The following is a 14,936-nucleotide window of genomic DNA, read 5'->3' as shown; positions in this document are numbered from 1 at the left end:
TTCTTCACTGCCTGCTGTACCTGCGTGCTTCCTTTCAGTGACTGATGCACTAGGACACCCAGATCTCGTTGAACATTCCCTCTTCCTAACTTGACACCATTCAGATAATAATCTGCCTTTCTATTCTTACTTCCAAAGTGAATAACCTCACACTTATCTACATTAAACTGCATCTGCCATGTATCCGCCCACTCACACAACCTGTCCAAGTCACCCTGCAGCCTTATTGCATCTTCCTCACAATTCACACTACCCCCCAGCTTAGTATCATCTGCAAATTTGCTAACGGTACTTTTAATCCCTTCATCTAAGTCATTAATGTATATCGTAAATAGCTGGGGTCCCAGCACCGAACCTTGCGGTACCCCACTGGTCAATGCTTGCCATTCCGAAAGGGACCCATTTATCCCCACTCTTTGCTTTCTGTCTGTCAACCAATTTTCTATCCATATCAGTACCCTACCCCCAATACCATGTGCTCTAATTTTGCCCACTAATCTCCTATGTGGGACCTTGTCGAAAGCTTTCTGAAAGTCGAGGTACACCACATCCACCGACTCTCCCCTGTCAATTTTCCTAGTTACATCCTCAAAACATTCCAGTAGATTTGTCAAGCATGATTTCCTCTTCGTAAATCCATGCTGACTCGGAATGATCCTGTTACTGCTATCCAAATGCTCAGCAATTTCGTCTTTTATAATTGACTCCAGCATCTTCCCCACCACTGATGTCAGACTAACTGGTCTATAATTACCCGTTTTCTCTCTCCCTCCTTTCTTAAAAAGTGGGATAACATTTGCTATCCTCCAATCCACAGGAACTGATCCTGAATCTATAGAAGGTCATCAGCAGCTTCTACCGCTGCACCATAGAGAGCATCCTACCACATGGCATCCCTGTGTGGTATCTCAGCTGCACGGAGGCAGAGAGGAAAGCTCTTCAGCGGATAGTCCATAGAGCTCAGAAGCTCTGTGTTCTGTGTTTTTCTGTGTTCTTAGGTAGAACAATTGTTGCTGCGCCTTCTTGACCAGCGCAGCAGTGTTAGTGGACCATGTGAGATCCTCCGAAATGTGAGTGCCCTGCCAAAAGGCAGGGAAATATATAATAAATGGGAAAGGTTTGGAGGAACAAGGGCTTAGTTTGTCTACAGATCCCTAAAAAGCGATTAAAAGAGCCAGCGATGGAACATATGAACGATGAAACGTACAAAATAGTGAAAGGCTTGGATAGAGTGGATGTGGAGAGGATGTTTCCACTAGTGGGAAAGTCTGGGACTAGAGGTCATAGCCTCAGAATTAAAGACGTTCTTTTAGGAAGTAGATGAGGAGGAATTTATTTAGTCAGAGGATGGTGAATCTGTGGAATTCTTTGCCATAGAAGGCTGTGGAGGCCAAATCAGTGGATATATTTAAGGCAGAGATAAATAGATTCTTGATTAGTACAGGTGTCAGAGGTAATGGGTAGAAGGCAGAATGGGGTTAGGACGGAGAGATAGATCAGCCATGATTGAATGGCAGAGTAGACGATGGGCTGAATGGCCTAATTCTGCTCCTATCACTTATGATCTTAAGAGCAGGCAGTTTTCCTGGAACTGTGTACAATATGAATTAGACTTCAGCTCTGGTTCTCGTCACTATATTACAGGGGAGACGTGACTGCACTGAGGAAATTTATAAATATGTTGTCAGGACTGGAAATTCAAGCTGTATGGAAAACTAGAAACACTAAAGACTTATGGAGACCAATAAAATTATGAATAAATAGGAAGGAGCAATTGTTCTTCTTGGTAGAGTCAGAAATTGGGTGGAATAATATTTGAAAAAATAGGTAGAAAGATTAGAGGGAAAATTAGGACAAATTTGGATATGCACTTGAAATACCCATGACCTGCAGGACCATAGACTTTGTACTGAAAGCTAGGGCTAGTCTGGGTAGCCCCTTCAAGATCAATAAAGGCAAAAATGAGAAACAGTCTCTTCTTTTGCTACAGATTTTCTGACTATTTCTGGTACAGCAAAGAAATGCTTCCTCCTTAAAACTGCAGAAGTGGACTGTGGATTGCATTAACATGCTGCAGATTTCCATTGATGTGCACATTGAAAATAACTTATTTGTTTATTTTAAATTAGGTATCTAGAATGATCATTGGAGTACAACGTAACATTAAACTAACCAGAGCACATTGAATTATTATCAGTAGAAATTATCTTTACCTCTCAGAATAAGGTCTTCACACTGTTAAAAGGTTACATATTCCTTGGTATTTTTTTATTTAATAAATTTTATTTGTCATATGTAGGTTGGCACAGGGTCAATGGTACAATGAAATGTACCGTTTCAATGTATGGATGCATTGCTAATATTAATACAGAATCTATTCTTATGATTTTATAAAGAAACATTGATCCATTGTAATTGGTAATGTTGATGTTATCCAGATCTCCCAACATTTGATTTTACAAATTCATAGTTTTGATGCCCAAAATTCAGAATTTTACATGGAAATTCATAAGGCGCGTAGTGCAACTTCTCAGCAAAAAAAAGGTATGCACGCCAAATGCGCATAGGCGTTGCGCTACATTAATGTGTGAAAAACAACTATTATTTCCAACAGTCCGTAGTTATTGGACTCCATGTACAATGTCAGGCCTATCATGAGTATATTCTGCTATTTATAGGAAGGTCATTGAACAGAGACACTTTTTGCAACACAAAGAAAAATTTGTTTTGTTTTGCTTTTTCTATTTTGCTTTTTCCTTACACATCCCAATTCTCTTGGTATTGAATAAAAGAACAATGGTCATAAAGTGTATGACTAAGCATACGGAAGGATTTCATAGCGCGAGCCTGTGCTAACAAGGGTCGCAATACAACGCATCGATATTGACCATCCGAAAACAGTCGGTAATTTTGATCACACCTATACCATTTGGCCCAGCATTTCAACCTTTTTACCCTTGCGGAACCCTTGAAATAATTTTCATGTCTCAGGGAACCCCTACATAAAAATTTGTCACATACAGCTCCTGTACACTGACCACTAAAGGCCGTTTCACACTGGCGCCATATAGACGTCTGAAGAAGGGTCTCGACCCGAAACGTCACCCATTCCTTCTCTCCTGAGATGCTGCCTGACCAGCTGAGTTACTCCAGTATTTTGTGAATAAATTCCCTATGATTATTATACTTTTAAATGATATAACAGGTTGTAGACTTTATTATAATAGCCAAGAATTTTCCAAGAATATGCCATACGTGTATAATAAAATTACGAAGATGAAATTAAACACAAAAATGACAAAAAAATGCATTTACATATGATTAGCAAGGATGTGCATTTCTGCTCTACATTGGTTCCAGTCCAAACAAACCCACATATGGCCATTAATTGCAGTAATTTAGAGTATAATGTCATCTTGCTTATTGAAGTACATATTGAAGTAAATTCACACATTAATTGATAATCAGCCCAAAAAGGTGGTAATTGGCTTTTCTGCTATGTTTTATATTTTAACCCTGTCTTAATTAATTAATATATTTATATATATTACCTTGCACTTAAATTTAATATTTACTCATTACAGTTTCACCACTAATTTTCTGGCACTCTTGGTTCCAGAGCTTTGATTTATCCAGCTGGCCAAGGAAGTCAGCTATGGGGATAGATGTGTTGGCTCCAGCTAGGCTGGAGTTCCAGAGTCCCACCCGCAGGTTGCAAATTCAACCCACCGATCGGCCATGGAAGTCCCGATGAGGTCGAGATTGGCTGCCCTGCCCAGCTTAGGTGCCACATTTTCGGGGAGACTTCCAGGGTGGGGGGATTTGTCGCGGAACCCCTAGCGACCGAATTGACCAATTGGAATTACCGACAGTTTTGCGGAAAAATGTGAGGCGAAATCGGAATGGCGGAAATGAACTAAGAAAGCGGAAACTTTCCGTCAAATTCGGAAGGGTTGGGAGGGGTGTGTTATTAGAAAAAAGTTACCTCAATATTTTGATTCCATTCTTGAGCGAATGTTCCATCAGGAAACTCTTTTGGTAAACTAAATTGTTGCTGGAAAACATCCATATACTGCCTGAAGCTAAATGCATTCAGTAAATGAATCTGTCTGTGAGAAAATCTGGACTTCACCCTCTTCTCTAGTAGTTCCAAAACATCCTGAAGTTTCAACAGAAATACATACAGTTTCAAATACTTTAGGATTCAGCTGATGAATTATTACCTTTCTTCAAAGCTGCTGAAGACTTTGGGGGGCAGAAATCAATCTATTAGCATTGGAGTGACATTTGTTCAGACAATTAAACAAAAGGTTTTGTAAAAAAATATAGGACCATTTCATTAGGTTGCTTAAAAACACTCTTGCAATCACATTTTGTGTGTCCTCTGGTCTTACATCTCTGTCCTTTGGTTAATTTTCTATGTACTTCAATATTTTGAAATGTCAGCTTAGCTTAACATTGATAAGACATGTGAAATATGACAAGCAATATTGGGTGAGCTTCAAATTTCTTGAGTTAAATAGCTAGGTATTCTGAATCCAACTTTTTCAATTCCTGGAGGAATTTTTGTACATTCAACATCAATTTTATTCACAGCTCATGATTTCTATACCAGTCTCCTTAACACATGCTTTCAGCTTGTTTACCGACTTCAATGGGATCTTTGCATTGAGTGAATTGGGGAGCTGAAAATCTGATATTTTCATACAATGTCCAATCGGAATATTTTGATTCCATTCTTGAGCGAATGTTACAGTAGAGTTATGTACAAGGATTATTGTCTCATGCTGGTGACAATGGCTTTAGCAAGGACACTATCATTGGTGCAAGATATTTGTTTTTTCAGAAAAATAAATCAAGTATCTTCATTTTTTTTAAATAAAAGATTTTCTTGTACACTTACCAGTCGACAAGTTAGACCCACTACAGCTACAGGTGTCTGGGCTGCCTGAGCAATATCAAGCAGGTTATAAAGCAACGTCTGATTCTTGTGATGAGCAAAGAGGTCAAACTCATCCAAAATAAAAAGCACTGGGCTACTACTGCTGCGGTTTCCTAGAAATAAGAGTATACAATATTAATTTAAAAAGATATTTCCATATTTTTTTCCAAATCAGTTTCTGAAACAGTTCTACCTTCTCGGTCTTTTTTCCCTTCCTTTATTACATTGTAAAGCTTTCACAAATTATCCTCTTGATTACAAATTGTCATTTTTGTTTTGACTCAGACTATTGAAAGGAATTGCAATTTTACCAGTAAGAATAAGTTTCACCAGGTAGATGCCATCACCTTCAAAAGCATGACCTCTCAGACAAAAAGAGTCCAAGGATAGGTGATGTTTTGAGTCGAGACCATTCAGTCTGAAGAGAGGTCTCGGCCCGAAACTTCACCTTTCCAATGTTCTCCAGAGATGCTGCCTGACCTGCTGTGTTACTCCAGCACTGTGTGTCCTTTTGTGTGTTAACCAGTTTCTGCAGTTCTTTGGTTCTACCTTTGGATTGGGCAGTAAATGCTAGGTTGCCATTGGCACCCACATTGGGAAATTAAATATTTAAAAAAATTATTAATAGATGAATGAGTGAAATCTCACCACTCAAAACAGCACAGAAAGTCCAAAGCCCAATTTATTTCAAATTTCATTTCAGGAAATAAGATTCTTTGGATGGGGTTGAAAATGAGGAGACCTCAATTTTGAAACAAAACAGGAACAAATTAAGTATGGTGGTTGATTCATACTACGTTAGAAATTAAGGCAAGTCAATAACAAGCATGGAATTTTTATTTTGATCATTGCTTCCTCTCTCTCTCTCTCTCTCTCTCTCTCTTTCTCCTCCCTCAGATTTTCACTCGGTGGATGATGGCAAAGCACTTTTATCAAGTGAAATTTTATGGAGTAGAAACAATATATACGCTGTCCGCTGGAAGGGAAAACAGTGTTTCTTATAGTTGGAATCATAGTCATAGAGTCTTACAGTGTGGAAACAGGCCCTTCGCCCCAACTTGCAAACACCTGCCAACATGTCCCATCCATACTAGTCCCACCTGCCTGCGTTTGGCCCATATCTCTCTAAACCTGTCCTATCCATGTACCATCTAAATGTTTCTTAATAAAATAATAATAATAATAATAATAACTTATTTATATAGCACTTTTCATGCAATTTAATGCAGCCCAAAGTGCTTTCCACAAAAACACATGTCTAAACAAAGATACAATTTAAAACACTGATGACATAGGCATACAAAGCACAGATGTATATACAAATATAAAATGTAAAATTGTTAGTGTAAAAGATCAAAGGAAGTAAAATCAGTTAAAAGCTTGAGTAAAAAGATATGTTTTTAACTGCCATTTAAAATTTTCAACTGAGTCAGCGTCTCTCATGGCCCTGGTTAGTGTATTCTACAGCTTGGGGGTGTAATTGAAAAAGGCTGCTTCCCCAATTTTCTTACTGCTGTGGCATTGAGTGGCTAACAGGCCAGCATCAGAAGACCTGAGTGCACGAGTAGGGGCATACGGAAGGAGGGGCATAAGATATGCTGCTCCCAAGCGATTTCGGGCTTTGTAGACCATACAAAGTCTAAGGACGCATCCCCCGGGGTTTGCGTCCTTAGCCCCCTACTGTACTCCCTGTACACACATGACTGTGGGGCCAGGTTCAGCTCCAACTCCATCATCAAGTTTGCTGACGACACTGTGGTGGTGGGCCTGATCTCCGATAACGGGGAGAAGGCCTACCAGGAGGAGGTGGCTGATCTGGCACTCTGGTGTCAGGACAACAGCCTCCTCTTGAATGCAACAAAAACTAAGGAGCTGATTGGAGACTTTAGAAGGGCTCAACATCCGAGGATGTACACGCCACGGGAGATAAATGGGATTACTGTGGATAGGGTGAGCAGCTTTAAATACCGGGGAGTCCACATCACAGAGGATCTGACATGGACAACACACATTGCCGCACTGGTGAGTAAGGCAAGGCAGCGCCTTTACCACCTTAGACAGTTGAGGAAATTCAGAGTCTCCCTGAGGATCCTTCAGTGCTTCTACTCTGGGGCTGTAGAAAGCATCTTGTTCGGAAACATCACAATCTGGTTTGGGAATAGCTCTGCCCAGGACAGGAAGGCTCTACGGAGAGTAGTGCATTCGGCTGAACGCACTATGGGAACTACACTCGCCCCCCCCTGCAGGACCTATACATCAGGAGGTGCAGATCCAGAGGCAGCAACATTATGGGGGACCCCTACCACCCCAGCAATGGACTGTTCCAGTGCTAGGGTCAGGCAAACGCCTCTGCTGTCACGCTGTGAAAAGAGAGAGGATGAGATGGAGTTTCTTCCCACAGGCCATCAGGACTGTTAACTCTCATATCACCAGGGACTAATTTAATTTACTGTATTAATTTATTTGTTGTGTTAAAAAAAAAAATCTATTCTGTTTTGTAGTTTTAGCACAATCCGCAGGCATTGCCACTTTCATTTCACTGCACATCTTGTATATGTATGTGACAAATAAAGTTGACTTGACTTGACTATAAGGAGGAACTTATAGTCTTTCCTGGATCTTACAGGGAGCTAATGAAGGAATTATAATACTGGGGTGATATGTTCCCTTTTCTTGGTATTTGTTAAAAGCTGGGCTGCGGCATTTTGAATGAGCTGTAACTTGTTGGTGGATTTTGAAGGCAGACCAGTAAGTAAGGCGTTACATTAATCAAGTCTGCTTGATATGAAAGCATGTATGAGTTTTTTACAGTCATGCTGAGTTAAGAAAGGCCATACTTTAGCAATATTTCTGAGGTGATAGAAAGCACATTTTGTTACCTTATTTATGTGAGATTTAAAATTAAGATCATTATCAATTTTTACCCCCAGGCTTGTGACTTCTTGTTTGACATAGGCAGTCAAAATTCCCAGTTTACCAAGTAACATCTCTTAAACGTTGTGATAGCACCTGCCTCAACTACCTCCTCTGGCAGCTCATTCCAAACACCTACCACCTTTGCATGAAAAAGTTACCCCTCAGATGCTTATTACATTTTTCCCCCATCACATAAAACCTCTGTCCTCTGGTTCTCGATTCCTACTCTGAGCACGAGACTCTTTACGTCTACCCAATCTATTACTCTCGTGATTTTATACAACTCTATAAGATAACCCCTCATTCTCGTCTGCTCCATGGATCAGAGTCCTAGCTTGCTCAACCTCTCCCCGTCGCTCAGGCCATCGAGCTCTGACAACATCCTCGTAAATCTTCCACGCACCCTTTCCAGCTTGACAGCATCTTTCCCATAACATGGTGGTCAAAACTGAACAGAATACTCTAAAAGTGGCCTCACCAACATCTTATCCAACTGCAACATGACCTTCCAACTTCTCTACTCAAGCTGCCCATTGTTACTTACTCTGATGTAGATTCATTGAGAAACGTCCCAATCCTAGTCTAAGTAAACCAAGGGACGTCAGTACCTAGTGAGCCGATTAAACTCTTTTGTTTTCTTTTTTTTGTGTTTTTTTCAAGTTATTTCCTCATTTTATCTTTCATCCTTTCATTTAAAAAGAACCTTTTTCTAAATTATATTTTAATTTCCCCTTTGTACGCTCTTTCAAGATGTTCTTCATAGTTTCAGATATATCCTAGTCAACATTCAGTCTTTACAATACATTGATTGGGCTCCACTGAAGTCAAAAGCTTTTGAACTATTTTAATTGCCTCTCAAAACCATTCAAATAGATCTTGACAATTAAAAAAAGTTTTCAATTAAAAATAAATTGAAACAAAACATGAATGGGGTCAATGTTTGAAGGCTGGCCATCCCTAGCATAAAATTGAAGAGTCGATGTAAAGTGTACCTGGCCCCTCTCTCTAGCACGTGGCCTATCGCTGTACTTAAATCCAGTGGCAGAGCATGATGACATCTGACCGCCAGGTTATTTCTGACTTTGGCTGTGGTCACACAGCAGTCTGAAATGAACTGAGCCATGAAAATGTCCCTGCAGCACTGCCTGCTGTCAGCCATTGCTGACACATATCATCTTCCATTTCAGAAGCCATCGCAAAAATACTCCAGTATAAACACAACAGCAGCTTCCATCAAGATCGCATGCCAACTTTCAAATAATATATCCTGCCTAATAATCTAGAAAATATTCAGGCATGGCATCCTCAGTAATGCACATTTGCTGATCCAAACAAAAAAAACTCTATTGGCAATACAAGGGTAGTTACAAAAGGTATATATTTTAACAGTAGAAAATGGTGTGCCGTTATCTACATCTTCCCTTTCAAGGGCAAGGTAAAATGCACATTATCTTCTTCTGTAAATGGCATCTTTCAAATCACTGACGGAAAAACAACACAAGAGGCTGACTGCATTTATACCTGGAAATTCAGTCTGTGATAACACTTCTGACTACACTTGGGATTAATTTACAACTACAAGGAAAAATTAAAGAAATTAGCTTGATCTATCCCAGCCACTGTCTTTGAACTTGTCCCATTTTTTGTTCACACTTGTATTAATGCTTACAGTGTCCTCCATAATGTTTGGGACAAAGACCCATCATTTATTTATTTGCTCAGGTGTGTTTAATTGCCTCCTTACTGCAGGTATAAGAGAGCTCTCAGCACCAAGTCTTTCCTCCAGTCTTTCCATCACCTTTGGAAACTTTAACTGGTGTTGATCAACATGAGGACCATAGTTGTGCTAATGAAAGTCAAAGAAGCCATTATGAGACTGAGAAACAAGAATAAAACCGTTAGAGACATCAGCCAAACCTTAGGCTTTCCAAAATCACCTGTTTGGAACATCATTAAGAAGAGAGCACGGGTGAGTTTACTAATCGCAAAAGGACTGGCAGGCCAAGGAAGACCTCCACAATTGATGACAGAATAATTCTCTCTATTATAAAGAAAAATCCCCAAACACCTGTCCAACAGATCAGAAACACTCTTCAGGATTCAGGTGTGCATTTGTCAATGACCACTGTCTGCAGAAGACTTCATGAACAGAAATACAGAGGCTACATTGCAAGATGCAAACCACTGGTTAGCCGCAAAATAGGATGGCCAGGTTACAGTTTGCCAAGAAGTCCTTAAAAAAGCAACCACAGTTCTGGAAAAAGGTCTTGTTCTGGAAAAAGTTCTGGAAAAAGTTGAGACAAGGATTAAATTATATCAAAGTGATGGCAAGAGCAAAGTATGGAGGAGAGAAGGAACTGCCCAAGATCCAAAGCAGACCACCTCATTTGTAAAACATGGTGGTGGGGGTGTTATGGCCTGAGTATGTATGGCTGCTGAAGGTACTGACTCACTTATCTTCATTGATGATACAACTGCTGATGGTAGTAGCATAATGAATTCTGAAGTGTAGACACATCCTATCTGCTCAAGTTCAAACAAATGCCTCAAAACTCAATGGCCAGCGGTTCATTCTACAGCAAGACAATGATCCCAAACATACTGCTAAAGAAACAAAGGAGTTTTTCAAAGCTAAAAAAATGGTAAATTCTTGAGTGGCCAAGTCAATCACCTGATCTGAACCCAATTGAGCATGCTGAAGAGAAACCTGAAGGGGACTAGCCCACAAAACAAGCAAAAGCTAAAGATGGCTGCAATACAGGCCTGGCAGAGCATCACCAGAGAAGACACCCAGCAACTGGTGGTCCATGAATCGACAATAGACAACACGTGCAGGTGTAGGCCATTCTGCCCTCCGAGCCAGCACCACCATTCAATGTAATCATGGCTGATCATTCTCAAGCAGTACCCCATTCCTGCCTTCTCCCCATACCCCCTGACTCCGCTATCCTTAAGAGCTCCATCTAGCTCTCTCTTAAAAGCATTCAGAGAATTCGCCTCCACTGCATTCTGAGGCAGAGAATTCCACAGATTTACAACTCTGAGGGAAAAGGTTTTTCCCCATTTCCGTTCTAAATGGCCTACCCCTAATTCTTAAACTGTGGCCCCTTGTTCTGGACTCCCCCAACATTGGGAACATGTTTCCTGCCTCTAACGTGTCCAATCCCTTAATAATCTTATATGTTTCAATAAGATCCTCTCTCATCCTACTAAATTCCAGTGTATACAAGCCTAGTCGCTCCAGTCTTTCAACATACGACAGTCCCGCCATTCCAGGAATTAACTTAGTAAACCTATGCTGCACTCCCTCAATAGCAAGAATGTCCTTCCTCAAATTTGGAGACCAAAACTGCACACAGTACTCCAGGTGCGGTCTCACTAGGGCTCTGTACAACTGCAGAAGGACCTCTTTGCTCCTATACTCAACTCCTCTGCCTTTAACACGGTCATCCCGAGCAGACTGGTCACCAAACTTTCCGACCTTGGATTTTCCCTAACCATCTGCAAATGGATCAAGGACTTCCTGACCAACCGCCCCCAGACAGTCAAAATAGGCCCTCACCTCTCCTCCACCATTACACTGAGCACCGGCTCACCACAGGGCTGTGTGTTGAGCCCCATCCTTTACTCCCTCTACACTCACGACTGCGCCCCCACCCATCCCACCAACACCATCATCAAGTTCGCGGATGACACGACTGTGGTTGGACTTATCTCAGAAGGAGATGAGACAGCCTATAGGGATGAAATCCAAAGGCTGGCAGCATGGTGTTCAGTGAACAATCTGGTCCTGAACTCCTCCAAAACAAAGGAACTTATAATTGACTTTAGAAAAACCAGTGGAGATTACGACCCACTCTACATCAATGGGGTCTGCGTGGAAAGGGTACCAGCTTTCAGGTTCCTGGGTACGCACATCGCAGAGGATCTCACCTGGTCTACCAACACCATCACCACAGTAAAGAAGGCACAGCAGAGACTCCACTTCCTGAGGATCCTCAGGAAAACCAACCTGCAGGAGAAGCTCATGTTGTCCTTCTATCGCTGCTCCATCGAGAGTGTGCTGGCATACTGTATAACCACATGGTATGCCAGCTGCTCAGAAAAGGACAGGAAGGCCCTTCAGAGGGTCATCACGACGGCCCAGAAAATCATCGGCTGCTCACTGCCCTCCCTGGAGCACCTGTTCAGCCTGCGCTGCCTCAGTAGAGCAGGCAAAATAATAAAAGATCCATCCCACCCCGGCCACCGTCTGTTTGTTCATCTGCCCTCTGGTCGACGTTTCAGGTCAATCAAATCCCGAACAAACAGACTTAAGAACAGTTTTTACCCCAGGGCCATACGAGAACGGAACACTACCTGTGCACTAGGCAACACCGTTAAAAAATCTTGTACTTAATTTAATTGTATTTATGTATTTATTTGTTTTTGCATTTATTGCATATATGTTTGTACGCACCGTCAGGATTGGCTGTTTTTTAATTTCGTTGTACTCGTTGCAATGACAATAAATGAATATTATTATTATTATTATTATTATTATTATTATAAAGGCCAACATGCCATTAGCTTTTTTCACTGCCTGCTGTACCTGCATGGTAACTTTAAGTGACTGATGAACAAGGAAACACAGATCTCTTTGTACTTCCCCATTTCCTAACTTGACACCATTCAGATAATAATCTGCCTTCCTGTTCTTACCACCAAAGTGTATAACCTCACATTTATCCACATTAAACTGCGCAATTTCTTCTTTTATAATTGACTCCATCATCTTCCCCACCACTGATGTCAGACTAACTGGTCTATAATTTCCCGTTTTCTCTCTCCCTCCTTTCTTAAAAAGTGGGATAACATTAGCTACCCTCCATTCCACAGGAACTGATCCTGAATCTATAGAACATTGGAAAATGATCACCAATTAGTTGTTTATTGAAGTAGTAATACAAACAGATTAGTATTTCTCCCATCATTGATTTGGTAAGAATTGTATTTTGCCAAGTTCCTCTCGTGTCTGAAGCATTACGGCAGTGCATTCCCAATTATACTCCTAATTCTGGCTCCTCCCAGTCAATATATGCCCATATATGTAAGCCTTGTATTCATCTCACGACAACCCTCAAGTGTCCAAAAATAATACAGCAGGATACAAAATAATATACTATGCTAAGATCGCTAATAAACACAAATCGCTGCTACAATGACCACGTGACTTTTTGTTTTGGAGGTATAGATCCAATATCTATTTTCATAGGTCTCATAAGTCTTAATGTTCTTATGTTGTTATATTTTTGGATTCACTCCAGGTACAAGTTAGGCAGTGTCGTGTTTTTTAGAATTTGACATATGACATTAGAGTAACTATACAAGAAATAAGGACAACTCCATTTCAGTAAATCTGATAAAGATTTGCAGCTAACTTTAATAAATTCTAATGTATATTTTCCCTCCAGCATGAGGGCCACTTTACCCTATGCTGTTTTAAGAGGATTGTACAGTCCAAATTCAGAGAGGCTAAGATACGCAGCTTTTTTGTGGCTTAATAACATTAAGCATTCATAAAGGGCCTGTCCCACTTTAGGCGATTTTAAGGCGACTGCCGGTGACTGTCAAAGTCGTAGCAGATAGCCGAACCTTTCTTTTACCCGATGACAATGCCGCGTCAGGTCGATGACAGCGTCTTCGGAAACATCGCAAAATTCCCACGCTGTCAATGCTTCTCCGGCGTCCTAATTTTCGCTGAAATCACTGACAAGTCGGTAAGTACTTGAGTGATCTTGTATGGGTTACTTAAAAACCAAGCATCACTGTAACAAGGCAGAAACTTCCAGTTTACTAATAGCTATATTAAAAATAATAATTTAAAAAGTGGTTAAGTGGATTTTTGTGAAAAGTGTGTGGGCATTCTTTGAAAATGTACGGGAGATGCATATCTGTTTTCTGGGTTGCATATCTGGGTTGGGAGCCCACGTTAAATGTAATGGCTGTTGGCCATAAACATTGCGAAATTCCCACGCTTACCTGACCGTCAAACTGTCGCCTCCAATCTACCTGTCAAATGTCCTGACGGTAAATAAATTGGCTAAACACAAGCATTTTATAGTATTTTGAAATGACTTAACTTATTTTAATATAATGTGCTTCTAAATGCATCTAAGAGAACCTAGCAAACCTGGTGACAGCAGGCGACAGCGCCCGCAATAAGCAACGATACCTGGCGACAAGCCAGCTGTCGCCGAGAAATTTCACTACGGATGATTTCTCAGCGACGTGCTGAGATCCACTACGATTCTTGGAAGACTCCTCACGATCATGCCCGCAACACCCAGCGAACTGTTGGCAACAGCCTGGTCACCGGCAGTTGCCTTAAAATCGTCTAAAGTGGGACAGGCCCTTAACTTTAAGTAAAGCTCTGATAAAAATTAAATACTTCTGGTATCTGAGAGACCAAATTTGAATTTTGCACAGTTGAACTGACCAGGATATGCATAAATCCTAATTTAAATTCCCAAGTGAATGAACAATTGAATTGTTGAATAATTATTCTGAGAGATGACTATAATCTCATCTAGTTACTATTCCTAGGTTTGCCTTCATGATGAAGAAAGTTAAAATGGAGTAATACAAGTTATGTTCAATTGAGGTTCTCTAATGACTTTCTGTGTGGAAATGAGCTTCAATGGCTTTGTCCCTGGAGATCGTGGCTAGAGCAGCAGTGATGGAAGGAAAGCAAAAGGCTGCATTTCTGATCTCAACTGATTCTGTGGGGACATTTGTGCAAGGAAATGTATACTCTTGTTCAGGCAAAAGGCTCAGTCAAATTGTCAACATACACCGATTGAGAAACTCAAACATGAAGACCTGGTCATTGAATCATACAACACAAACGCACCCTTCAACACACTACATCCATAACCATTTACACTAATCCCACTTCATTGTCTGCCTAAATGTAGTGACGTTATCGGATTTCAACATTCGCTCTGGCAGCGGGTTCCCAATATCAACCACTCTCTGTGTAACATAAAACTTACTTTAAAATTCTTCTTTCTCTCTCTCCCCATCATTTTAAACCTGT

The 14,936-nt window shown here is 40.7% G+C and overlaps 1 protein-coding gene across 5 annotated transcripts in view; it reads right to left on the bottom strand.

Annotated features, from left to right (window-relative positions):
- Nucleotides 1-14,936, bottom strand: part of orc4 (origin recognition complex, subunit 4) — an 81,510-nt gene that overhangs the window by 24,423 nt on the left and 42,151 nt on the right. For all 5 annotated transcript variants that reach the window (XM_078404411.1, XM_078404414.1, XM_078404410.1 and 2 more), the window contains 2 exons: nucleotides 4,904-5,055; nucleotides 3,986-4,159 (listed from right to left, as the gene is read on the bottom strand). In XM_078404411.1, the coding sequence (XP_078260537.1) occupies nucleotides 3,986-4,159; nucleotides 4,904-5,055 (326 nt within the window). The remainder of the gene's footprint in view (nucleotides 1-3,985; nucleotides 4,160-4,903; nucleotides 5,056-14,936) is intronic.

Source organism: Rhinoraja longicauda, chromosome 8 (assembly GCF_053455715.1).
Source record: "Rhinoraja longicauda isolate Sanriku21f chromosome 8, sRhiLon1.1, whole genome shotgun sequence".
NCBI classification, from domain to species: domain Eukaryota; kingdom Metazoa; phylum Chordata; class Chondrichthyes; order Rajiformes; family Arhynchobatidae; genus Rhinoraja; species Rhinoraja longicauda.
Note: the sequence above shows the minus strand (reverse complement) of the source record. Positions and strands in the feature narration are given on the sequence as shown.